Genomic DNA, 27,981 nt, shown 5'->3' with positions numbered 1-27,981 from the left:
CTCTATAATCTTATGTTATAAAAAGAAGAAAAAAAAAAGCCCACAAGCATTTCATTAATCCCCCCCCCCCCCCCCCAAAAAAAAAGAACAGAACAACAAAATTTGGACTGGTTCTTAAAAGTGACTGAAACAGTCTAAACAAAAGTCTAGAAAGAGATGGAGAAACCAAAACAATTTAAGTACTTCTTGAAAGTGATGGAGGGCCACCAACAGGATGACGGGATTTCTGAACTTTGGTTCTCTTGAAGACAAGTTCCGAGTGTTTTCGACTGTTGAGGTGGAGCAGGAACTGAGCGTCTTCTACCATTGAAATGTTACAGTAGGAGCAGTAGAGCCACCCTAAAGGTGTCCGGTAGTTGGCTAAATCAAACTGGAACTTTTTGGAGGGCTCTATCCCAAACAGTGTCAACAGCTCCTGGTCAGTATAGTTCATGCTATTCTTCATTAGGTCTGGGGAGAACACCAAGAGGTATAAAGAATGAAACTAACACCAAAAACATTCTAAAATAATAAAGTTTTGTCATGCAATTCCAGAGTAGGGAGCATGGAAAAACAACAAAACTGATTTCTAATATGATGTAGGGGCCAGATGAGTTAAATTTCAAATTCAAAATGAAACAAGTTTTGTGAAGTCAATTCATGGACTTAGTAATATGACCATGTTACAAGTGAAGTTAGTTAACTGTCTCACTCGTGTTCACTGTGTACTCTTTCTCGCTCTGATTTCACCTAAGTACAATGAGGTACAATAAGTTAACTATTTCATCTTTAAAAGTTTGTTATAATTTTAAAATGTCCATTAATAATAAATGTGCATAAATAAAGAAACATGTTTTGATTCTGAATTTTTTCAGAAGCTAATTTATAGCTTTTATATAGCGCTACTTTCATGCTTATAGCATGCTCAGAGCGCTTTTGGTCCAATCTCATTTGTGGACCGGTGGGGGGGAGGGGGTATCTAGGAGTTGGTTTTCCGTGCTGCCTTTAGGCGCTCAGTAAACACAACTCTGCCCGAGTCGGGTGTCGAACCTCGAGCCCCCTTCTAGGTAGCCAAGCCAAGCCAAGTTCAAGCGCACTTGGCCTTTCGACCACGCTTTCCAAAATGAGATGATTTCACGCTTTGAAAATAGTTAAATCACTTTAAGAATAACATGTAAAGAAAGCCTGATATATACATTTGGAACATCTGTATCATGTCTGCCATGGTCACACACAAAATAAGCCCATAACAATACACTAAAAAGTAAATTCAATCACTGTTAAGTGTTCAATGTCTTTGAGTTTTGCAAATTAAATAAGTTATCATAATGTCTTAATGTAATCAAAGTATCAAGACATCATTTAAAACTGTATCAGAAGCTACAGAAATTAACACTGCTTGATGTCATAAGAATCCAAATGTTAGTGAAAAAAAGTATTAGTGACAATGCGAAGTATTAACATTGTAATTTTAAAACTTATGAAACTAATCAAACCAGAACTTATGTTAGATTGAATGTTAGACTTTCAACACAATTTCTTTTTTAATGCTTTTCATCAACCTCCAGATTGTCACACAACTTTTAGAACTGGCTAAACACAATTCCAATATTAGTTCTTAATAAACTGTGTAATGGCCTGTATGTCAGCTAGCTTGTCGTATAGTTCGCATTTAGGGTTCACCAGTGGACCACTGTTTAATGCAGTTCTGGGTGATATATAAGGGTGGACAATAATTTTGCTTTCAGAAATGTGCCCAATAGTGTGATGTCCTTAAGCAGAAGATTATTATTATTATTTTTGAAATACAAATTTTAAATGCATTTAGCCATGATCTAAGTGCATAGCTGTAGCATCTCTGCTCATCACTTGATCCTTCCAAATTCAGAATGAATGTCTCAATTCAGAGTATTATTTATTCATCCTTCCATATGCATGCATAGGTTAAACGAACAACTGATGGCCTTGATTCAAAACACTTACCTTGGCCATTAGACAGCAAAGAACTTCTGAAATAGAGATGCATATAACAACATATTTTTTACAAACTTTTCCTTGACCATACAAAGAATTCCTTTAGTACGTGTGAAACACGTAGGGAAAGAATGAACCGTGAGCTAAAAATATATTTGCAGGAAGTGGAAGATTACTCACAACTAGAATACTAAATAACTAACAGCCTCGTTTCCTCTTCGATAAAAAAAAAAATAACAACTTTCAAAGTAGAAATATGAAATGAGAGGAGCATGATCATTGCCAAGCAACAAACTTGACTTGATGAACAGGCCGTGGGAACTACTATGTGTTGAGTCAAAATGAATAAGAATTCTCCAATCAATTTCTAAATCTTTAGATAAAAGTAATATCTAGTCCAACGATGATATATTCAATAATATTTGTAGCAAGATTAAATGTACCTACTTCCATAGCAACTGAGAACTAAATAGAAAAAAAGGCTCTACTTTTATTATGAAAAATATATGTAGCATATTGGAAATGTTGATGTCTATAGTTAATCACAGTAATCTCCTCTTTGTTTACTATTTTAATATAGTTCACATTCTTAAAGAAATAAGCTGGAAATATATAATAATATAAGGTAAAGTAAAAAAAAAAAGTAAAACATGTCTGCTAATTGACAGGCCAACTTTGCCAATGATATAGCATCTTCAGGAATACAATCAAATGTCTAGAAGAAATGATGGAGAACCTCAACAGAAATACACTTAAACTTGGCCTCTGGATAAACTTTCTAAAATCAAATTTATGGATATTTGCCACAGGTCAACAAGTCCTCCCGTCAACATTGGGCATGCGGAGCTTGAACAGATAGGACAGTTCATCTATTTAGACAGCGTTATCTCATGTGATAGAGATGCATATAACGATGTTGCATGTCAGATGGGAAAAGCACGATCCATCTTCCATAAACTGCAGCAAACAAATCAATCAGCCTGGAGAAAAAAGATTCTCTTCCCAAATACAATCATAGTCCCAATGGCCACCTACATTTGCAGGACGTGGAAGTCATCCATCCATAAAGGTTGAAAAGAGACTAAACATGGCTCAACAGCGATGATTGAGAAAGAATAACATACTGTGTCACCAATAGAGAAGTCCTTTATCGCATGGGAAAGCTAGGTATATACAGTTATTCACCATACATGAATAACTCCAATTAAGACATTTTTCTAAAGTGGGGATTTGAGACTAGACTCACTAGTAAGCTTCTCAATATTGTGAACTTTAGTTGCAGACAATAAACAAATAATTAAATAATTTTTTTTTTCTGTTTCATTTAATCAAGTGTTTTACAGGGGAGAGCACAACTTAAAAAGAAATCCCAAAATGAAGAAATCTTAAAATACTGGTAATATTACCCCATATTATCTCAACAAAAAAAAATACTTTAAAAAAAAATCTGCTTTAAAATTTTAATTATTAATTTTAATTAATTAATTAATTTTAATGTTAGCAATTTTGATTTTCAAGGCAATGGTACTTCTTTTAAATTTCAACATTATAAAATATTCTGTTTACTTATGATTTCATTCCATTATGTACATATTACATTGTTAAAGGCACTAGGTTCAAGTCTAACACAAGTAAATAATGAAACTGTCTGGCCTAAATGTCCATCAGTGACCAAAAGCTGAACCGGAGCAAAAAAAAAAGAAACATCAAAATAGCCTTTGCATTTGTCCATCCCCCATGCGGACAAGCTTACAGTATGATGGCATAAAAGAGTTGCATCCCCCTCATGGGACACACATTTAAGATCCAAAGTAGGGAGACTTTGTTGAAGATAGGTGAACAGGACAAAAAGAAAATGTATATGAACAACAGCTTTGTTTGCATGAGTTGTGGCAAAATATGCGGGTTGCAAATGGGTTCAATAGATTTTGTGAATGCTGCACTCTTTCTTCATCTTCTGTATTGATGACAATGCCCAAAACTTTAAGTAACTGGAAAGTTTCCATCCCAAACATAGACATCACACCAGCTTTAGACATTCTTTATGCAAATAAAAACATAGTCCTGTAAAGCAAAACAAAATTTTACAAATTTGAAATGAAAAAACAAATTTCACAAACTTTTCTGCGACTCCTTGTCTTTTGCCCTTTAAACTCTCCTGTAACATCATCTTCAAAGAATGGCCTCCCCTGCCTCTGCAATCCAAATAACCTGTAAACAATAATAATAATTAAAGTATAATGACACCCAAATAACCTGTAAATAATAATAATAGTTAAAGTATAATGAAATCCAAATAACCTGTAAATAGTAATAATAGTTAAAGTATAATGAAATCCAAATAATCTGTAAATAATAATAATAGTTAAAGTATAATGAAATCCAAATAACCTGTAAATAATACCAATAGTGAAAGTATAATGTTCTCAACATTTTCTAATCAATGTACACAGTGAAGTCAGACTGTTTTCTCAATGAAGTTCCATCTCCTCCCAAACACAAACATCATTCAATAATTAAGGGGAAAGAACTAACTAGAAATGGTTGTTCTTGGCCAATTTATGGAAAAAGAACAAAAGAAATGGATTTTAAAAAACTGGTGCACAGCTTCTAGACTTTTTTTTTTAGTGACAGTCAATACAGTCACTTTATTTATTTTCTTGAACTAAATGAATTTAACAGAAATTAATGTAATTGATTAAACCTAAACAAAAGTCTTAATTTATCTAACTTGTAAACGTTTGTTGCCAAGGGTGCATTCCCTTCGCGAAAACATCCCCACATAAATATTTCTGTTATTGTTTTACTCATATTTGTTTCATTAGTATTATTGTACAATAAAAATTGGAGCATTTTATGTATGGAAAAGTTTTTATAACAAGAGGTGGGAGGTTTGGATCAGAGAGAGTTATGGTGTTGGAGATAGAGAAAATGAGAATGTCAAAAAATACTTTTGTGGTCACAAAAGGGTTTTTAAATCAAATTCAAGTTAAAAACAGATGTCCTTTGACAGCAATTTAACTGGATTCTCTCTTTTTTTTTTCTTGCATAATTCTAAACTCATTTTTGCTTCTTTAGTCCTTCACATTTCATTTGAAACAATACTATTTGTACTTAGGAAAGAAGCAAATCCAAGTACAATTAGACCTTGCACAATGTGACTATATGTATCAGGCCCAGAAATGCATAATTGAAAGCATAACAATATGTGTGTAATGATTTTATTTGGGGCTTTTCTGATAAAGACTTTTTTAGGGGAGGATGAACATTTTTCTTAATGATACCAATGATAAATTATAAGCAGAATGTGGAAAAATATGAATCTAAAAAAGAATTTAAATTTTGTAAGTAAATTTTTTAGTACAGTACACTAATTCAGTAACCTTTTTTTTTAAAGTAAGGTGTAATAAAAATGTATATGAATTTTTAAAATTAATAATACTTATTTAATGAAGTTTCCATAAGTAGTTCAACTGATTACCTCGATATACTTCATTAGCATCCATTTTTCTGATCTGCTGTTTGTGTCTAATACCATTCAAATGTGCAGTCAGGTGCTCCTGAGATGTCACAGTTACACAACAAATCCTACACTCAAAAATTTCTGCTCTGTGGAACAAATTGTTCAAATTTTAATTCATTTTTCATAATGACAGATACAATTTTTATTTTACTGCTTAGAGTTTATTAATTAAAGTATTTATAAAATGCTTTCATGCTTTGGTTTTATTCTGGTAAAGATTTTGATAAAAAAAAATATTGTTGAAAAAGATGTTTAACAAAAGCAAAGAACAGTGGTTGCTACAGCTGCCTTCTTTAGCTGTGTAAATGAAGAAAAGCTTTGTCAGATGCAGTGCATGAAAAAAAACTGGCACACGCCTTCCTTTAATTGTTATAGATATGGTTTATAGATTCTTCTTCTTCTTCTTCTAGCCAGCTTTATTGCTGCTGAGCTGTGAGCTCTTTTGCAGACTGTGCCAAGGAAAAAAAGTGTGCTGTTTTCTTCAGTTGTTCAGCACTGCCATACAGGGTGTTGGTTATGTTGGGCTGTAGTGGAAGTAGGGTCTGCCTAAGGTTGGTTAGGGAGGGGCATTCAAAGAGGATATGGTTTACGGTTTCAAAGGGGTGGGCGCAGTGTCTGCAAAGGGGTAGTTGTGTGGAGTTTATTTTGTTTAGGTGGTAATTTAATAGTGGTGTGTGTCCTGTTCTTAGTTGGAAGATTGTAGATTGTTCTTTGCGGGGGAGGAAGTTAATACTGTCCAGTTTGTTAGGCGTAGTCATTTCTCTGTACATGGCTCTGCCTGTGTTTCCTGATGCCCATTGGCTGAGCCACTCCTCTTTGTGATTGTTGACTAACATTCACCTTAGGGTGAGGTAGTTAACAGGTCTATCTGGTTGTTTCATAGATGAACCTGCCTTTGATAGCTTATCTGCCTTTTCATTTCCCATAATGCCAATGTGTCCAGGGATCCACTGTAGATGGTTTATAGATAATGATCCCTTTTTTTTTAGCAAACAGTGTAGATAAGTAACATTGGTAAGCAGCTATAAAAAAATACCTCTGTGTTTATTAAAACAATTTTTTAAAGTAATAACTAATATTACATTTTATCCCCAAACATAAAAACAAAGATGTAAGCTACTAAAATGTATACAACTACCTGTTAGAGGAGCTGGCTGATTTAAGCTTTTTAGCATGATTCTTGCCTTTATAATGCATACGAGCATGTTGAGGTTGGTAGAAACTCACTTTGCATAATTTACAGTATTTATTCTCATCCACCTCCTGACAATAAACAAATGTTAAAATTTTTTTTTTTTGCTAAAACTGAAAATTCTGTTTGATATAAGGTTTATTTTTAATATACTAAAATGGTTTTCAGACTTTGCGACCTATGGGGACGTATGATGTAGAGCTCATCTGTTTCTATGGCCAGTGGTTAATGAGGGTGTTATGTAGCCAGTACAATGACCAACTGCATTTAACTTATGTCAGGTACCCATTAGAGTTGGGTGGACTCAGGGGTGTCATAAAAATCCAGAAATACAAATCTCGTACAAGCTTGAGATTCTTGGGTTAAGAAGCCAACTTTTTCCAAGTACTTAACCACCCAGCCATCAGCCCCTTTTTAATATACTAGCAAGTTTAAATAGCCATGAGCTGACTTACTATTGGATCATCTGGTTCTGTTTCCTTTGGGTCTTCTGGCACTGTTTCTTCAGTCTCAGATAATGATTCCATGTTAAATCCTGCTGATCTCCCATTGGTTTGGACAAAACTTTTCAGCTTTTTCAAATGGTTTTTCCCATTGTAGTGCATGGCCGCCATCTGTTGTCCCACAATTTTGACACTACATAGTTGACACAGATAGTTGGTAGTTAAGGTTTGAAGCAAGGCCCGCAGTTCAGGTGACATTTCTATATCTATGCTGGGATCTGGCTTCAGCAAAGCTAATTCCTGTTCCGGATTAATGATGACAATTGATTCACGTATTTTCCTTTGGATTTCCTCTTCTCTAGCTATCTCCTCTGGTGTCTCTGGGGGTTTGATGGGTGGCGCAGCCTTCACCGCCTGTTCAGCTAATTGTTTTCTTAAGTCTTCTATTGATACCTGAGCTACAGCTGCTGAATGGTCAACTACTTCTGCTGCATTTGACGAGACTGATGGTAACTGACTGGCATGTGAGCTGACATTTTCTTCTATTTCATTCACTATTTCCTCATGTGGTTTTGATGGAGCCTGTCTCCGCTCAACTGCGCTGGTCTGGGACACTATGTTATGTGGGTTTAAAATGGAGAAGCTAGAACAGGGTGAACTAAATGTATTGAATGTGTCAACATCAAGAACAGGATTGTCATAAGACCAACATTCCTCATAATTCATTCCTTGTTTGTTATAAAAAGAATCAAACTTATTTCCTTTTCTTCTTTTATAAGAGGTGTTAGTTTTGGGGTTTCTATCATGCAATCTAAAATTCTCCGTGCAAGCTCTCTTGTTTTTCGATTTACAATTCATGCTTGACATTTCAGTGCAATTTATTTGTATGTCAGTGTTAAAATGCTAAGAGAGTTCATTGAAAAAATGTGAGCACATGGGCATGACATTCTGCAACATGATAATAATAAATATTGATATTAAAAAATGTATTTAAAAAAAAAAACTATTTACAAAGAGAATATTACAAAATTTTACAAAAGTTTTACTTCTCTGAAAAATAGAGAAAGAAAATTACAGAACATTCCTACAAGAGAAGTCTGCAGGCCTTTCTTGAATTTAAAAAAACAAACCTTAATTTTAAGAGTCATAAATAATGACAGTATAAATCTAACAATATTCTTTTAGAGAATTTTAAATATAACTCATAATGCATGGGGCCCCTTGTAATCAACATAATCCTATTTTGCCTTTGCTCTTTCTTCAAAATGATTGAAAATATCACTGAGAACCATTGGGGGGGGGGTGTCCAAAGCTATACAAGTACCTTTTGTTTTCAATAAATCCAGCAATGATTATAATCTTTACTTTAAGAGACTAAACATTCAGAAAATCAGTCATTACCGACAGATAGGTCACAGCTCATTGGCTTAAGTCTTAATGTTTGGGCAAAGGCTTAGCAACAAAAAGAATCAAATTAAACTTAAAGAGAGTCTAGATTGGATTAGACTATGCTAACTTTAATTGAATGAATCCTAAAGCAGAAATGGGAATTGGCTATACTATTGAATTAATTAGACTATTGCTCAATTCTCAAACTGCTGCAAAGATGTAAAATTAAAAATACTCAGAAATATTTATTAATCATGATTCATGAAATATAAATTGGCCTAATAATAATTAAATAATCATTATGTATAAATTAATCTAGATTTTGTAAGAATAAGATTGGATTAATATTATTCTAAAATCCAATATACACTAGAGTCTAGATCTAGTCTACAATTATAGATCTATAAATATATAATAATAATACGCCCTAGCCCTAGGCTATAGATTACAATCTTAGTCTGTCAATCTAATCTTTCATACAGGCAACTGAAATGCAACTTGAGTGATTCCCTTTCTCTTGACCGGAAGTTTACCTTGCCAGGTAGATTTTAGTTCTTTTAGTTCTAGGATTCTAGCTTGATGTAGATTCCATTTCTTATTCTTGAATGAAACAGACCTAGATATCTATATCTTGCTTTAGATAGGTCTAGATTTAGATAAACTATCATAAACCAAGTTATTTTAACCAGATCTAGACGCAATCAAAATAAGAAATATTTTTGTCGTAATTTTTCAGAATTTTCTCTGACTACAATTTTCACTTCAAAAAAATGATTAGATTGTAGATCTATATCCCCAAGTCCAACACCTACCCATGTAACGATAGGTATTCTAGTCGTTATTGCACCACGGAAGGAGGAGCACTTGTACCTATGTGTCCTAGCTTATGAAATAAGAAAGGTGCCTTTATTAAGGTGTGTTTTCGCATTTATTATTCTTATTATCTTATCTTACCTTATCTTATCTTATTTAGTCTTAATTGTTCAAACATCAGCCCCATCTTGCCTTTAACGAATGTGCGTACGTTGCCGCTTCATTCGATTAGCCTCGGAAAAACAGAAGTCATGTTCCAGAAGTCACCCAATAAAATCTACACAGCCCCAAAGATCACAGTGAATGGACACCCATCTTATTTTAGATAATACCGACGTTAGCGACGTTACTTAAAAAAAAAGGATTATTACGTCCTTCATGCATGTTAATCAATGACTTAAACTCTGCTAAGTCGTTGGTTTTCCTGGCTGATTCAGGCAACCCATTCCATTCTCTTATGGCACTAGGGAAGAAGGAGCACTTGTACGAATTTGTTCTAGAGGATGGAATAAGAGACGTGCCTCTATCTTTGTGTCTTTCTGAGTATTTCATTAGGTTTCGTTTATCTATTTGTAATCTAAACTTTGTAAACACTTAATATATCTGAGAAGCACATATACGAAATCCAATGGCGCTGCTTAGCGCATCACTTTCAAGAGAAGTTGCTAACCATCAGAGGTGTAGTTAGGGTGGGGGGAGGGAGGGGAGAATTTGAAAACAACCCCGAGCCCCACTTAAGGGGACCACTAAATGAGTGTCTTTTACATTAAATATTAAATATTACCCAAAATGCAGGGCCACCAAAGAGGTCAATTCCCCCGGGCCCCCAAATGATGGCAAATTCCTAGCTAGGCCACTGCTAACCATTTTGCTATGGCAAGTAGCGCGTTTGGACAAACGAGAGTGTAAGTATAGAAGGCATCTATAATAAGCTAATAAGGATCCTCAAACGCTTCAACCAGGCCTCCATTCCATAATGGGCACACGCTGGCAGGAATACGTTACAAATAACAATGTTCCACTGGAGGCTGGTATGGACTGTATAGTGGTAAGTGTGGTCGAGAGGATAAGTAGGCTTGAACTTGGCTTGACTACCTATGAATGGGGCTCGAGGTTCGACACCCGACTCGGGCAGAGTTGTGTTTACTGAGCGCCTAAAGGCAGCAACGGAAAAACCTTCTCCCAGATACCCCCTCCCTCCCACTGGTCCGCAAATGAGATTGGACCAAAAGCGCTCTGAGCATGCTATAAGCATGAAAGTAGCGCTATATAAAAGCTATAATTTATTTATAGAAATGATACTGGGTCGGACACTTATCCCGCATATGGTGACGACAGCATGCCTAAGGCTATCTTCTTTTGACGAACTTTACAAGGAGGACGTCGGACACACAAATGAGGCCCTAAGAAAAACCCTTGTAGAAGACAGACGCAGAAAACGTAAATAAAGTGAAACGAAGGGAAAGACATTGTATTTAAAGATTGTAGGCCATGGCCCCATTGAAAATATTATGACAAATTATGACTAGGCTTATAAAAAGAAAAGTTCCCCTTTAAGGCCTTTCGATCTATAAGGCAGATGATGTAAAGGTCATCTGTTTCTATACCCCACGGTTAACGAGGGTGTCATGTGGCCAGCACAACGACCAACTAATGTCAGGTACCCATTATAGCTGGGTGGACTCAGAGGCGCTCGAAAGATCCCGAAATTAAAAAAAAAAACAGTCTTCACCAGGATTCGAACCCGGGACCCGTTCGGAAGCCAAGCTCTTTTGAAATCAACCCCAGAGCCTCATAGTAATCCGTATACAGGCCCTAAATATACAAGCTAAATATACAGGCCTAAATATACAGTCTTAAATATACAGGCCTAAATATACAGTCTTAAATATACAGGACTATAGCGTGCTATGATTTTGAGACTTTGGTAATACTACACTTAAATATTGCTTAGATTATACAGCGTACTGTATATAGCCGGCATAGAATGGGTTTTAAATATTAAAGCCATATTCAGTACACTAGAGGGGTACGGGGGGTGCGGTCCGCACCGGGTGACACCTGTTAGGGTGGGGGTGACAACAAAGTAAAAAAAAAAATGCATTTTGTGAATAACCCACAAAATTAAAAAAAAACTAAACAGTGGCCAAATATTGGTACATGTTTTTCACAATTAATAAATAGATCGATATACTAAACTTTTTCATTTCGATTTAACATATTGTAATTGTTTAATGACATTCTATCAGAAGGTTTAAAATGCTATATCACACTTAATATATCAAGGAAAACGTGAAACCTTACTTTCAGATGTATACCAGCTGCATGTATGTAGGCCTATATAAAAACTGCTTTGATTTTTAAAAAATGTTTTAATCGAATCTATTGAATTTGTAGCTAGCACCGTAATATTAGGATGCCAACCAATAGTCACTGCTTAACAAACGTCGACATTCATCAGGCATAAAATATTATTGAACTCTCACATGTAATTTATGTACATTTTGTAGAATTGGAAAGTAACTAAGTGGCCATTGAAATTTCTGAAGATGATGGTATTTCATTTTTCCGTAAAAGAAGCTGTAGCCAAAATAAAGGAATTTTTTTAATGTGGCAGTCGAATGATATACTTGAATATTTTAGGGGATTTTTTTCTTCTTGACTATAGTGCCAAGAATGGTTCCGATGCTTCCTAATGGGGACGATTTAGACACTTAATAGCAAAAAGCTGTATTCTTTTGTGACGACTATTTTCAACTAATTGTGCTGAAATGAAATAGAAATGTGTAACTTAATTTAATGTGTGGTTGAAATTAAGTCCGACATTGGAATATTAAAAGACGTATGAAGAATTCATCTGGATTGGAAAATTGGAAAACAAGAGCATCCGGCTACAAATACAATGGACCTCATTCACCAATCGTAAACAAACAACATTTAGCCACGTGATTCTATATATCATCTATACAAATTATGTGGCTGTCACGTGATACGTATTTTTCATTGTTTTATCAGTATTATGACGTGGTTAAATGTGTTTATTTACGATTGGTGAGTGAGGTCCATTGACAAGGAAGTCGTTGCTATGATTGATGTAAAGAAGAAAAACAATGGAAGGAAATATTGCAAGTACGGTTAGTCTTCAAGAGGAACATTTGACATTTTGTGACTATATTAACAACGAGTCTTTATTGAATAAAGAATTTCCCTGAGATGATGGAAATGTTATGCAGATAAACCCATAGCTGAAAGTACATCTGTCATGTTAAAAAGTTTATAAATGTTTTAGCAAACGACACAAAAGACATGAGAGTCAGAATGACTGTAAACACATTTGTATTTTGTTTGACACAACACACCTGACACAGCACACCGAACATTGCGCACTCTGACCAAACTCAGAAGTTACACGATTTTAAGGGATGAGATCAACTTAATATCTTCTTCTTCTTCTTCTTCTTCTTCTTCTAGCCAGCTTTATTGCTGCTGAGCTGTGAGCTCTTTTGCAGACTGTGCCAAGGAAAAAAAGTGTGCTGTTTTCTTCATTTGTTCAGCACTGCCATACAGGGTGTTGGTTATGTTGGGCTGTAGTGGAAGTAGGGTCTGCCTAAGGTGGATTAGGGAGGGGCATTCAAAGAGGATGGGGTTATATCTTCAAATGTCTAGAAAAGGTTGAGCTTGAATTTATCTCTGGGGCTCAAAAATATGGAAATGCAGCTTCAATGTGTGGAGCCATGGAGGAGTACAGGGAATTTATTAAGAACCAACAGAACTTGGTGATGCAGGTCTACAACAAGTAAAGAACTCAAGAAATATTAGCTGCACTTTAAATGAAGAAGAGCAGGGCGTTATTGGGTTTAAATGTTTACCAAGGAACGAAGTCAGTTCTTGTTAAAACTGCTGAACATATACATTGGATATCTTATTTAAGTAAAAGTGAAAACCATCGCAACATAGACAAACTCATCTTCAATTCTTTTGACTAGGCAAAACTTCAGATAAATTTACTACAGAAATAAGATTTCTAAAACACTTATGATCAAACCCATTTTTTTGTGTTACGATTTTCAAAATGCTTACAAACTTAACCAAGTGTAGGGTGCCACCTTCCCTGTATTACTGTAATTCACTGTGGCTGAAACTTGACGACACACCGAAACAAGATATTGCACACATTTTCTAGCAGTACACGTAGAATTAAAAAAGAACAACCCGTCCCTTTAAAGTACATGTTTATATCTTGGTATCATCTTATTTGTTACCTTTTCCTATTTGTAAATCAACACTACTGACGTAATCATTCGATAGCGCTAAGACCAAGGATTCGAACCATGTAAAAACAACCAAAAGTTGTGTATGTGTGTGTGTCAACGTTGTATAGTAATATTGTTTCAGAGGTAAAGCCTGTGTCCAGAGGTAAAGCCTGTGTCCAGAGGTAAAGCCTGTGTCCAGAGGTATAGCCTGTGTCCAGAGGTAAAGCCTGTGTCCAGAGGTAAAGCCTGTGTCCAGAGGTAAAGCCAGTGTCCAAAAATTTATCTACGCATAGACTTAGCACAAGCATTTAGATCTGGATCTACTAAATTCATTATCATATAGATCAGTGATGCCCAAACTACGGCCCGCGGTTCATATCCGGCCCGCGACGTGGTTCCATCCGCCCGCTGCAACGTCGGCACTAAATGTAGAAATCTACCTTCCAAACAAAAAAAAAAAAAGTTGAAAAAATCATCAAAAGATCATTTTCCCAACTGGTCCAGACAAGTGATAGGAATTTAGCGTATTGAGAAAGCTAAAAACATGAAATTGCGCTAAGGAAAAACTATTGGTAAAAATATTTGGAATCGCACAGATTTGCTTTTTTTAGTCTAGATCTATTACAAATCTAATTACATGGCTGATCCAAACTTATTAATACAATTATACTTAATATAAGCTCTGTTTTTTTTAAAGCATTTATATATTTTTATATTTCTTTTTTAAATCATAGCAGATTTCTCCACTAGGTAATCTTTGCTTCTGAACGTAGTAGTGTACATATAGTCAAGTGCTACCATTTCATTCTTCCATGTTATTCCACCATTTCATTCTTCCATGTTATTCCACCATTTCATTCTTCCATGTTATTCCACCATTTCATTCTTCCATGTTATTCCACCATTTCATTCTTCCATGTTATTCCACCATTTCATTCTTCCATGTTATTCCACCATTTCATTCTTCCATGTTATTCCACCATTTCATTCTTCCATGTTATTCCACCATTTCATTCTTCCATGTTATTCCACCATTTCATTCTTCCATGTTATTCCACCATTTCATTCTTCCATGTTATTCCACCATTTCATTCTTCTATGTTATTCCACAATTTCATTCTTCCATTTTATTCTTACATGTTATTCCACCATTTCATTCTTCTATGTTATTCCACAATTTCATTCTTCTATGTTATTCCACAATTTCATTCTTCCATTTGACTCCACCATTTCTTTCTTCCATTTTATTCCACCATTTCATTCTTCTATGTTATTCCACAATTTCATTCTTCTATGTTATTCCACAATTTCATTCTTCCATTTGACTCCACCATTTCTTTCTTCCATTTTATTCCAACATTTCATTTAAACAAAATTGCTCTATAAACTAAAATACATTTATTTTCTATTTTTAAATCACAGCCATGGAAGTGCAAAATGCTTAAGAGTATTTGATTCTACATTAAGTCCTGCACCATGATAAAATGCATCCACCTTTTAAATCTCTGAACAATATGTAACTTACTGTTGTAAATTTCGCATGTAATGTTAAAGAGAAACTGAGGTATGAACGTATATCTTGTGTGCTATTGTACAAATGTTTGCTCTGATCATATATTTTTTTTTTGTAATGCAAAATTGTAAAAATATTTCCTCGTGGATTATAAAGATTATTATTATTATTATTATTATATATTATTATTATTAGTAGTAGTATTATCATATATTATTATTATTATATATTATTATTATTATATATTATTATTATTATATATTATTATTATTATATATTATTATTATTATATATTATTATTGTTATTATTATTAACAGTGGAAGACATACTGGCACTGCATCATCATCATCATCATCTTTCCATTTCGTTCCTTATCTTTTCTTATCTGTAAAAAAAAAACGCCACTCTCCACGGTCTCTTGCTAGTTTTTTAATGGCTTCCCAGCTCTTTTAGGTCCTCTCGGCTTCATTTAGTATACTGCGTCGCCAGGTTCTTTTTGGTCTTCCTCTATGTCTTGTTCCATGGGGGGTTCCACTCTAAGGCCTCTCTAGCTCTGTTGCTGGTATCTTTTCTAAGGGTGTGACCAAATCCATCTCCACTTCCTCTCTAGGATCTGCACTTCTATATCTTTCTGTCCACTCATCTCCCACAGTTTGGTGTTTTCTACTTTGTCATACCAGTGTATTTTTAGGATATTTCTCAGGCATCTGTTGATGAAGGTCTGTACTTTTTTCTGTCGTGGCTTCAGTTGTTCTCCATGTTTCAGAACCATACAGTAGGACAGCCTTGACATTAGAGTTAAAGATTCTTAGTTTTAGTCTTGTTTGAGATGTGAGGAGATTTCCAGGTTGGTTTTAGCTGTGTAAATGTCTGACGCGCTAGATTTATACGACGTTTAATGTCTTCATCTGTTCCACCTGATACACTGACTACACTCCCAAGGTATATAAAATTATCTGCTTGGTCTGAGAATCACGTTCTATGTCTTACTTTAAGTACTTTTGTTTTTTTTGGTGGTTTATTTTGAGGCCTACTCTTTTTCCTACTTCACTTAAAGCTGTGACCTTTTCTTGCATATCCTGTAGTCTGTGTGATAATAAGGTTATGTCATCCAGCGAATTCCAGATCTTCTAGCTTTTGTGTGAAAGTCCATTAGGATTCCTTTCCCTGAATTACAGGGTTCTGCATCAGCGTGTCTTTTACTAAACAAACCATTTTGTAGATCTAAGAGTTGTTGTTTTTTCTTTTAGGAGTGAGGTTGGGGGGGGGGGCATAAATAAACTAGAAACATGTTGAACAGCAGCCAACACTTTTATCATCACCTTTTATCATCAATTAATGTACCTCTGCTGAATGCTTAGAATCTTGCTCGGGTATTCCCCCCCCCCCCTTTATTTTAAAAGTGTATTTCGTGTTTGTAGAATGCCAGTAGGTCGACTTCCACAGGACATTGTGTATGGCGATCTAATAGAAGGCAGGAGAGCCGCTGGTCGCCCACTTTTACGTTATATGGATTTATGCAAACGCGACATGAAACTCTTCAAAATCGACACTAACAGCTGGGGAAAAGTAGCACTGGATAGATCCACATGGAGAGAGAGCATAAAGGAAGGGTCTCGGATTGCAGATGCCATACACTACAGAAGCAGAAAGTAGGGTGAAAATGCAACGGCGCCTGGTGATTATATATGCCCAACCTGCGATTGTAGCTGTGTATCAAAGATTAGCCTCATTAGTCACAAAGAGGTTGCAAAGGGAAAAGATCGTCTCTCGAGACGTAAAATGCCACAGATCATTTCGTTTTCAAAATGGTGTCGGTGGGGTACAAACTGTAACCATCATCAGTAAAAAACTAAACAATCGTTTCCGAAATTATTCATTGTACGTTGTGCCATTAGAGAATGAGAATGGGTTGCCTGAATCAGCCAGGAAAACCAACGACTTGGCAGAGTTTAAGTCATTAACATGCATGACTAGATTGACGCATGAAATGCGTAGAACTTAATTATCTTATTTTTTTATGTTACGTCTGCGATATATAAGATATATAAGATAAGATAATATCTCTAAGTACGTGAACGTATCTAAGTTGTTACATGGGTTGTTTATCGCGTATCATAAGGTCGGCATCACTTATCATAGGGTATGTATCATTTATAATAGGGTATGTACCACTTATTATAGGGTATGTATCACGTATCATAGAACCATATCATATCATTAGCTGTGTATTATGTATCATAAGAACTGCATCACATATCAAAGGGTATGTATCTCGTATACTATGGCATGACACGTAGCATAGGGTGTGTATCACGTATACTATGGCAAGACACGTACCGTAGGGTGTGTATCACGTATACTATGGCGTGACACGTAGCGTAGGCTGTGTATTACGCATTATCGGGTAAGATTTTCTCGAATTTCGGAATATATCATGATAATAATAATAATAATTTTATCAAGGCGCTGTGATAACATTACAAACACAAACACGAGAGCTAACATGACAAACTAATCGAAACAAATTTTAAACAGGTAGATCTTAATGTTCTTCTTGAATGTAGTGTAGCATGTTGTCTGTCAGAAATGAAAAAACTAGCTGTTGCATCAGAACTTTGAATGTTCTAAAATATTATGGTGTCAGATTTTCACTATATTTTCTAGTTTACGAGATCTAAACGGGACGGACGGACAGACATTCCACACAAAACTAAAAGCGTCTTTTCCCCTTTCGGGGGCCGCTAAAAAAAAAACAGCAACTACAAAACGGCCCCCAAGATGTCCTGCTAACTGTTGTAAAAAAAGAGCAAAATTAAACTTTATGGCCATATAAAGTCCCCAGTGCTCGAACTTCCTTCAGACCTTCAGGGAACAGTAGCAGGGAAGAAGTGGCGGACCAAGAAAGCAATGGAAAGACAACTTAAGAGAACGAACGGGTCTGTCTTTGAAAGAGGTTTTAATCAAGGCAAAAAAAAACAACAACAGAGATGAATGGAGAAAGATGGTCGACAGATCATGTGTGGATTCCCTTACGTGCTAATCGATACAGTACCGATGAAGACACTGGCTTATCAGTAGACCACACTAGTTTTGTTTTAAGCATTTCCATTTCAAATTGTAGATCGATAATTAGCAACATTATCACGTGGTTTCCGTTGGACAGTTATTTTTACTTCCGTTCTAACACACTAGTTAGCATTAACATTTAGAGTTTCGAGGGATGAAGTGAATTATACGTGCATAAGCAAAGCTTAACTAAAGGGAAAGAACTCATCTTAAAACTATATCTACCAATAATGAACAAGTTATTTCCCGTATTCGATAACAAAAAAAAAAATTATTCGCAATAATTAATTGGCTAATTGAGCATTTTTGTTTATTGATTCGTGTTTTGTTAGGTAGAATAAATATTTTTTTAAAAGTATCAACTTGATCGGAGAATGCGTAAGAGAGAAATAGCATTAACAAATATTTAAGGGGATTAAACCCAACTAACTTAGCCATATATATGACTACTGAAGTACGAGTTTCACTTGTTGCTGTTAACCAAATAATGAATTACCAGTAATTAATTGTCCAATTGGTTACTTTTTTTTTTTTATTCATGTCTTGTCTATGTCAATGAATAATTTTCAACTTGATCCGAGAATGGGTGTGGGAGAAAAAACGTGTACAGACTTTTTACCAGACAGACAGACAGACAAAGTGTGTTGATATAAACTTCGTAAAAAGGAGGAGGAGAGAAAGAAGTGTGAATGCTACTGTGAACGCTTTTTAAATGCATCAAAAAATAATGTTCACTCAGGGCTCAAGCCTCCTAAAGTGAACTAATTTAATTTATACCACCACATCTGTCAAGTGCTATTTCTTTCCCTTGTTCGATATCAAACAAAATAATTAATTATCAATTGTTAATTAGTTAATCTTTTTTATATTAATATTTGAGTTTTCTGGTACAAGAAATTATTTTGCAAAAATTTCAACTTGATCCGAGAATGGGTGTGGGAGAAAGAATGTGATCAAACTTTTTACCAGACAGACTGAGTGAGTTGATATGAGCTTTGTATTAGGAATATTTATAAATATACTTACGAAATATGAGCCACCCCTTTATCCCCTCTGCTTTTTATGCTGTGTGCACACCAGTGGCTTAGCTAGCAATAAGCGGGTGGCGTGGGCCGCACGTGGCATCAAGTCTGGCGGGGGGGGGGCATCAAACTGAGGACGAACTTTCTCAGTTAAAATACACATTGTAATTACATTAAATAAAAACGTAGGTCCTCGTTTGCATTAGTAATTTGTTATGTCCCCTATTCTTTCTTAAATTAAATTACGTTTAGTTTAAGTTGTAGACCAGCTTGAATCAAATGTTTTCAGATTTTTAAAAATCTCTGAACGAAAACTCACTTGTACACTTTTTGTTTTGAAGCCTTACATGATGTTACTTTATTGTTCAATGCACTGGTTATAGACTTGTTTATAATGGTGTTTTCTTTTTAAATTACCAATTGGTAATGATCCAGTCTCTTTTGTGGACAAGTGGAACAATCAACGGTGACAAATTTACGACTCACTAATTTGTCAATTTCGTCTATTGAACAAGACCTAGTGGAAAAAAAAACTGATTTCGATAAAATAATCAATAGTTTGCTGGCGAGAAAGCACGTGAGATTCACTTGTATTATCTTTTTTGTAAAATCGATTCTTTGTGAAATAGCAATGCCTAAATAATGAATACACTTTATTTCGAAATTAAAAACCTTTTTGCTGTTTTAAAAGTGTTGTTTTTTTAGGTGGGGGGGGGGGGGAGGTGATCACAAGGAACTGCCGCACAAGGCACCAAATACCCTAGCTACGCCACTGTAAAGTAAAGACTGGACATCAGAGTAGACTGTATACACTGGGCAACATAAAGTAGACTGGACATCAGAGTAGACTGTATACACTGGGCAACATAAAGTAGACTGGACATCAGAGTAGACTGTATACACTGGGCAACATAAAGTAGACTGGACATCAGAGTAGACTGTATACACTGGGCAACATAAAGTAGACTGGATATCAGAGTAGACTCCATAGACTGTACATCAGAGTAGGCAATAGACTGGACAACATAAAGTAGAATGGAATCAGAGTAGACTCTGGAGACTGGACATCAGAGTAGACTCTATAGACTGGACATCAGAGTAGACTCTAGAGACTGGACTGTTACCGTTACGAATGAATACACAAGGGAAGTGGGAGTAACCGTGTAACAAAGGGGAGATAATGCTGCAGGAAAGACAGGTCCAGAAAGTATGAGATGTTGGTTTTGAAAAATATTGCATTTACAGTGCTAACAGAACGATATAAATTATTAAAAATAAATTAAATAATTCTCTGGAGCAGGTCTACAACAAGTAAATAAATCTGGGAATATTTTCTGTAAATTGAATAGAGTGGAACTTGGCGTTACTGGTCTAAGTGTTTACCAAGGAAGTCAATTCTTGATACATCTGCGGTATGATCTGCTGAACATTCACATTGCATCTCCTATTCAAGTACAATCTTCAAAAACAAAACCAAAAACCCCACTATTCAATGGATAGGCTCACCCTCATTTCTCCTAATTTTGCACAACTTCAACTAAATCTACTACAGAGATGTGATTTCTAAACCTCTGATGATAATCAAATCCAGTTTCTACGTTACGATTTTCAAAATGTTTACAAATTTTACCAAGTGTATGTGTGTAGGGTGCCTTCTCCCTTATATTTTTGTAATTCGCTGTGGCTGATGAAACCCCCGAATTAAGACATTGCACACATTTTCTAACAGTTGTTAGATAGCTAGTTGAGTTAGTTGGGTTGCGCACTTTATTACACAGACAGTGAACATTCATTGTATAGTGACGACATAGACTTTGGGTTAGAGATTGGAATAGACACAGACTTTGGGTTAGAGATTGGAATAGACACAGACTTTGGGTTAGAGATTAGAATAGACTTTTATTTTAATCAGTTACTGCTAGACTCTTGAGGGGATAACATCGTTATTAGTGACGCACTAGACTGTGGCCCATTCTGTATTAAACATTATTTCAAGTTTCACTCTGAGTCAACTTGGTCATTTGAGTCTTTGTTCCTGTTGGTACCGGTTTATTCATTCTTGTGGCGGATAGCCTGATCTAAAGGACTCGCGATTGTAATACACTCAACAAGGTACGCACGCACCTAGTATGATTTAACATCGTTAGAAATACTTCAACTACAGCTGACTTACAGACGTAGAAAAAAAAAAACAACAAACGTCCCTTTAAAGTACATTATATCTTGGTGTCATCTTATTTATTTCTTTGTTTTGAAATCAACACTACTGACGTAATCATTCGATAGCGCTAAGACCAAGGATTCGAACCATGTAAAAAAAAACCCACAAAAGTTGTGAGAGTGTGTGTCAACGTTGTATTGTAACATTGTTACAGAGGTAAAGCATGTGTCCAAAAAGGCGGGGACTGTGTGTCAAAATTGGCCCTGGCATTTCTATAGCATCCGGCCCACAAAATGTATATTATATGATTGGAATCCAATTCTTGGTCTACCTGTCATCAAAATCATTAAGCTAGGTTTGATAATGTATCGATTGCTGTACACATGCATATAGTGAACACTACATACTTAAAAGAAATTTAGGCCTTATGTTGCTTTTTAATCTCAAAGTGCGTTGGCCCTCAAAGGATGAAGCCTTCAAAGTAGCATTGTCTACGGATTACATTATTTCTGGAAATGTGTAGAGTGTAGCCTAACTTATTTAAAAAAAAATTAATTCATTCAGAGGGCCCTTCATATAAGAGAATACTATAAAACCTTTAACAACTTAACACATGCCGTAGTGACATCTTATAAAATAAAGACGTGATTTAAATAAAAGAAGAAGATTACTATAGTCCTACCGGCCCATTTGGGTAACGGCCCAACTTGCATTTGCCCAAAATGCCCATGTAGCCGGTCCGCCCCTGCTAGATTAACTGATGCGTGGGACGATATTATACTCTCCTTTGAAGTAACGTCTGTAATTTATAAGATAAGAAATATTAAGCATCTATTCTGTTTAACTGAAGTAGACCTACAACTACAAGACATTGTGGTATGAAGATCTATTTCATTTACTAAATTTATAATGTTTTGCTTTTGCTATTATGTGTAATGTACAATTGCAAAAAAAAAAAAATCCCTCAAGGATAATAATAATATATTCAATCGAACTTATGCTTACACATGTTAACCAATCAGCGCGCTATTTGGTTCCCCAAAAGTTGATCTGCCTGCACTGAGCCCATTTATTACTGAACCTTTCCTTGATCTAGTTGCTGACTATACATTATGACCTCGCTGCAATAAATAGCTTACGTCACAGTAGGGAAAACTATTGAAGCAAATTTAGCCATGCTAGGCAGGTCGATATGGTCTCTGCATATAGTAGACACAGTAGCGAGAACTATTGAAGCATATTCAGCCAGCAAGACAGATCAATAGGGACTCTGCATATATTATAGAATTTTAAGTTGAAAAGAACAGACGGCCTGTTAAGTCCAGGATACAGTCCCATTGAAGTGGTTATCTAAAGGTAAGTTTAAATTGTAATTTTTTTCACTGAATCAAAACATAAATTTAACTTCCAAAAAAATGTAATCATATAATCAGATATAATAAAAATATAACTCTACAAAAAAGCAAGAGTTATTTCCATATACAAAATTATTGTCCTACAAAAAATTATTGTCCTAAAAATTATTTTCCTACATAAATTATTGTACTAAAAATGATTGTCTTAAATTACAGTCTTAAACAAATTATTGTCCTACACGAATTATTGTCTTAAAAATTATTGACCTACAGGCTGAAAAAACAGTTTGTCCTACAAATTTGTTGTATGTAGGCTACTCCGAATACAAACTATACTGACTCCATTGGATTCAAATAAAAGAACACTTATTACAGGTGAAGAGCTCAAGATGGGTAACTCCCACGGCAACAGAGTAAATGACTGCAAGGCGTGAGTATATTTAGAGCATAACGTATTCTATGATTTTTGTCAGCTTTAAAGAGACTTTGCAACTTCTTATCTCAATGCTTCACACCCATTCATGGGCCAGGCTTTTGTAATCATCAGAGGCTGTTGCGTTGTCAGACTTGTCTGGTGTGTAATCCAGGACACATCCTCTTTACTTGCTCCCCTTGTGGATTATCCTGTTGTTTTTTCTCCACTGTTGGTGTACATCAGTGGTCTTCAACGGGGGCGCCTTTTGTGAAATTAGGGGGCGCTGGGAGCCAAAGGGGTGGTAGGGGGCGCTGGGTATAATTGTGTGTGTGGGGGGGGGGGGTAGGGGGCGCTAGGCATAAAAGGGGGACGTAGATATGGAATAAAATCTACAGGGGCACTGAAACAAAACAAATAAAAAAAAAATGACTTCCAAATTCACGCTAGCAAACTAAAAATATACCGAGTTAGCTTGCTTCTAATTTATTACTCTGTTGCTGAGGGTATCTATTGTCTTTAGTTATTGCTCTTGTAAACGTTTTTGATGTGATAAACAAACGAGGTAATACGCTTTTATAATTATATTCTATTTTATATACATATGTTAATATATTAGTATTTAAAAGTTAATTTTTAAAAAAAAGATAGTTATATAGCTTATTGCGACTTATGGGTACCATCAGTAATGAGACGCTACAAAGGCACCATAAGTAATATAGAATAAAGAAAATCCAGATCTACATACTGTTCACCTTGTGAGCTGTGATACACAGGCAACATCTAGTTAAAGTTTAGTCTACAATTTCATTCCAAATTGAATCTAATTATAACAAGGTTAACAAAGACAGTTTGTGTGGAAACACAAACTCAAAATCGGCCCCCGAAGTGGTCCACCCATGCAGGTAAAAAGGCAGGTTTCAATATTTTCAGAAAGAATATCAGAAAGAAATTCTACCAAAGACAAATGACAGAGAAAAATGGAGAAAAAGGGTTGACAGATCTTGTGTGGTGCCCCAGCGGTCCAGCAGACCAAAGGATAGGTGAAAGTGAATGTGAAGTTAGATGTGAACCTGGCCTAACTGATGTCTTATAATGAATATCTAATTGATCTAATTGTTTTGTAAAGGCTCAATCTCTTATTCAAAGCCTCAAGATAAACGTATCCACTGTGGAAGCTCTGCAGTGCACGCGATAGTGTGAAAAACAATTTATTAATTGTTGTTTTAAATTCTGTCCAACTTATATGCATACTAAGTACATTTTTTCTCTTTAAAAAATAATTAACATTTTTTTTTGTGTAATAGTAGTAATTAGTATGGCAGAACTCACTTAACTTAGCAATACAACTGTAAAAAAAAATATTTTTTGACAAAAAATCTAAAATAGTTTGCATAAATGTGTTAATAATATGGTAAATAGTCATCTCCCCTACTTAACTATTTCTCTCCTAATTGACGACACCATCGTTGATTTGACCTCATTAAATTAAACTAATGTTTAATTTTATAAACTTTACTTTGTGTTCTATAAACAGAGCATGCATTCCCCTTTAATTCTATACCAAATAAAACATTTATTTGATAACAAACGACGAACTTATTGAACTTTAAATCTTAACAGGGAAGTAAAATAGTAATGAGCAAATTGAAGAATTCCCTCAAAAAGTGGAAAAATAATTACGGAGGAAAAGAGTTAAGATCTTCCCGTTTTTGTTACTATTAATAGTGAATAGTTGTGCAAGTGGTGTATTTTTATGAACAATCTGCTTGCATAGATAATTTTTAAACTTAGATGGTTCACTTTCGGAAAAGAAAGTAGTCTGAACTTTGAATGATCTAAAATATCAAGATGTCCTATTTTCATTTTCTCTTCTAGTTTCTGAGATCTAAGCGGGACGGACAGACGGACAGACAGGCCACACAAAACTAATAGCGTCTTTTCCCCTTTCGGGGACCGCTAAATATGACTGCACTTAAATGTCCCTATAAAATTAAAAAAACTGTGGTCGAAAACAGAATTATTTTTAGCCTTTACCTACAAGGTAAAAAAACTGGATCTAGGGCTGCAAAAAAAAAAAATTTAATGGGCAGCAAATTATAGACAGGATGTAGCCACTAGAAAGACCTTCGACTTTCTTTTTGGATAATTTAAAATCTTCACTAAATTTCTAAACTGCAGTAGGCACAAGTTTCCCATTAACCCAATGTCATTTTTTACTGCATTTAGCTTTATTATATAATAAAGATAGATTTACAATTAAACCTAATATTTAATAACTTAAAAAGAGATTATTCAAATGATTTGAATGAAAGTCATAATAGTAGGCCTAACATAATTTTTGTATAACAATTATATTATTGACAGCATGAAAATGAATAAATAATGACATTTTATTCAAATTTGCCTTCTCACGCTTCTTTATTAGTATTTTTCATAGAGGGGGGCGCTTGCGGATTTTTTAAAAGAAAAAAAAAAGAAAAGGGGGCGGTAGACCAAAAAAGGTTGAAGACCTCTGGTCATAGTAATTGTTAAAGAGTAGATTCGAACTTTCGGAACTCCATTCCCACGGAATCTCCCTGGGAGAGATCCAAACAGAAGTTGTTGTTTTTTTTAACTTCTTTATAACTGATGGCTTGTAGGCCTATCATAGGACCCTCATGTTAGACACGACTCTGAATTATTCAACTTGCCTTTAGGTTACCACTTCAATGAGACTGTATCCTAGACTTAACAAGCCGTCTGTTCTTTTTTAATTTAAAACTGTGTAACATATGCAGAGACCACATTAACCTGCCTAGCATGGCTGCGCAACGGGGAAACGCCCCAATATTATTTCAGTACAACATGAGTTGTGTTGGTGTCGCCATAAAAAGTGCGATGGACCATGTCCTAAGGCAAGCCAATAAGGATTCCGTTTTGCTAATGTATTGGCCGAATCGTCTCCTTTAGCGACACCGTTTCCTCCCATGCGTCAGTTGACGCTAAGCATAGCCCGGGATACCAAATAGCATTAGTTCAGGAACAAAAGTCAGATTATTCGCAGACAATTGCATAATAATACCAGACTCACTCATAATTTACATGTGAAATATGTATATCAGATTATAATATATAGAACAATAAAAACAACACAAGACACAGATATTTTACATAGAGAATTAGATGAATTACAGAAATGGTAATCAAATTGGAGCATGTCTTTCCACCCAGAAAAATGTCAGTTGTTAAGAGTAACAAAAAAACTAAAACAAATAAATTCCACTTATCTTATTCATGGTAAACCAGTAACACAGAATAAAAAGGCAAATACTTAGGTGTTATAATAAATGAAAAACTGTCATGGAAGCCCCATATTGATGAAACTATCAAAAAATCAAACAAAGTATTAGGGTTTATTAAAAGAAATTTCTATAAATCAAATAAGATCATAAAACTAAAATGTTACGGTATTTAACCTTGGTTGGGCCGATAATAAAATATGCATTCTCTGTTTGGGACCCCTCAACTCAAGAAAACATTAAGAAACTGGAACAGACACAAAATAGAGCAGTTAGATTCATAACAAACGAATATTCACATTTGACTATAGTAACACCTTTAGTTAAATCACTAAATTTAGAAAGCCTTCAGCACAGAAGACTCAAAAGTAAAGTAGCAATTATTCATAAAGCACTGAACCATAATCTTTAAATACAAAAACAAAATCTAATAAAATACTCAGAAAGACACAAAGATAAAGGCACATTCCTCGTCCCATATGCTAGGACAAATTTGTACAAATGCTCCTTCTTCCCTAGTGCTATTAGAGCATGGAATGGGTTGCCTGATCTAGACAGGAAAACCAGCGACTTGGCAGAATTTAGGTCATTGGTTAATATGCATGACTAAATGCATGACGCGTAGGACGTAATCATCTTCTTTTTTGAAGTAACGTCTGTATTATATAAGATAAGATAAGAGCTTCAAGTTGCACTTACATATATATCAGTGCATCTTAGATCACCATATAATAGTGTATTTTTGGCGTCATTATTTTTTTTCTATATCGTTTGGGGTCACCAAATTCACTCCGCTCAGGGCCTCTTATTACCTAAGACCGGCCCTGGCACGGAGAACGCATTTCTGGAGCTCAGAATGCAGGAAAACACATAACCACCACCCTGCCCTATGGTTAAGCGACACAAAAGACGTCCATTCCATTGAGTTAATTCCCCATAGCTAGTCTAGTAAATAAATCAAACTCAAATTTATAGTTTTCCTATTTCTTTCATCCCAGGAGAGAAAAGTCTCTTCAGAAATTAGAAGAAAATGCCTTCAAATGTGACGAAAGCGAAGACGGTAAGCTTTTATTGTGTTGTAATTGTAAACACTCTGTTGTTTAAAATTAGTCTGGAAAAACTCTTTTTTCTGTAGCATTTAAGAAAAAAAAACATCCTTAGTTTTCTACATTAAAAACATTTCTAAATATGTTTCTTTCATTTTGAATAGCTGTCTATAAACATCCCCACTGTTCGCTCTAGTAAAAAAAGACGTACCCTATTTAAATTTTATTCGATAAATAAAGATAATAGCTGTTTTGTTTATTTTTTTCTCCCTATGTCAAATTTGGCTTCACTATTCCGTCCAATTAAAAAAACTTAATAACATTGGGGCCATGACAGCATCGCAGAGGTCACCATCTTCGTTGGGCCAGGTTGACAAAGAGGCTAGATTAGTGAAAATTGAGGACTATGAGTTTCCGTTTGAGAACCTGATATTCGAGGGCGGTGGAAACAAATCTTTGGCTTACATTGGCAGCGTTAAGGTAATACAATTATTATCTGTGTGTTACTGAGAGCTTTCAATGTTACAAGTGTGTCTCACTGAGAACTTAGAATAT

At 35.2% G+C, this 27,981-nt stretch overlaps 2 protein-coding genes across 6 annotated transcripts in view; one reads left to right on the top strand and one right to left on the bottom strand.

Annotated features, from left to right (window-relative positions):
- Window positions 1–78: 78 nt before the first annotated feature.
- Window positions 79–9,065, bottom strand: LOC106058851 (zinc finger protein 346-like). 3 transcript variants are annotated; one of them, XM_056008176.1, is made up of 7 exons: window positions 8,981–9,065; window positions 7,124–8,059; window positions 6,615–6,739; window positions 5,435–5,562; window positions 4,074–4,164; window positions 1,963–1,988; window positions 79–450 (listed from the first exon to the last, which is right to left on the bottom strand). In XM_056008176.1, exons 2-7 carry the CDS (start codon window positions 7,976–7,978, stop codon window positions 176–178), a joined length of 1,500 nt encoding a protein of 499 aa, XP_055864151.1. In that variant the 5' UTR covers window positions 7,979–8,059; window positions 8,981–9,065; the 3' UTR covers window positions 79–175. The 3 variants fall into 3 exon arrangements, with proteins under 3 accessions (XP_055864151.1, XP_055864150.1, XP_055864152.1); XM_056008175.1 differs by having other exon boundaries at window positions 8,950–9,034; XM_056008177.1 differs by lacking the exon at window positions 1,963–1,988 and having other exon boundaries at window positions 282–450; window positions 8,950–9,034.
- A 13,329-nt stretch (window positions 9,066–22,394) lies between these two features.
- LOC106052941 (uncharacterized) overlaps window positions 22,395–27,981 on the top strand; it is a 28,282-nt gene continuing 22,695 nt past the window's right edge. The window contains exons 1-4 of one of the 3 annotated variants that reach the window (XM_056008884.1): window positions 22,395–22,688; window positions 23,001–23,117; window positions 27,379–27,440; window positions 27,764–27,906. In XM_056008884.1, coding sequence (XP_055864859.1) covers window positions 23,077–23,117; window positions 27,379–27,440; window positions 27,764–27,906 — 246 coding nt within the window. In that variant the 5' untranslated portion in view covers window positions 22,395–22,688; window positions 23,001–23,076. Of the gene's footprint in view, window positions 22,689–22,960; window positions 23,118–27,378; window positions 27,441–27,763; window positions 27,907–27,981 lie in introns of all 3 variants that reach the window. The other 2 variants (XM_056008886.1, XM_056008883.1) reach the window with 2 other exon arrangements.

Source organism: Biomphalaria glabrata, chromosome 13 (genome assembly GCF_947242115.1).
Source record: "Biomphalaria glabrata chromosome 13, xgBioGlab47.1, whole genome shotgun sequence".
Classification (NCBI taxonomy): Eukaryota; Metazoa; Mollusca; class Gastropoda; family Planorbidae; genus Biomphalaria; species Biomphalaria glabrata.
The sequence above is the reverse complement of the archived record's forward strand: the minus strand, read 5'-3'. Positions and strand labels throughout refer to the sequence as shown.

Bases quoted from the DNA above. Each gene is read 5' to 3' on its own strand.
- LOC106058851 (XM_056008176.1), bottom strand. From the start codon at position 7,978: ATGTCAAGCATGAATTGTAAATCGAAAAACAAGAGAGCTTGCACGGAG. The intron at 6,740-7,123 runs GTAAGTCAGCTC...GTTTATTGTCAG, and splicing joins CAGAACCAGATGATCCAATA to GAGGTGGATGAGAATAAATA. The intron at 1,989-4,073 runs GTTTGTGAAATT...TCTCTATTTCAG, and splicing joins AGACAAGGAGTCGCAGAAAA to AAGTTCTTTGCTGTCTAATG.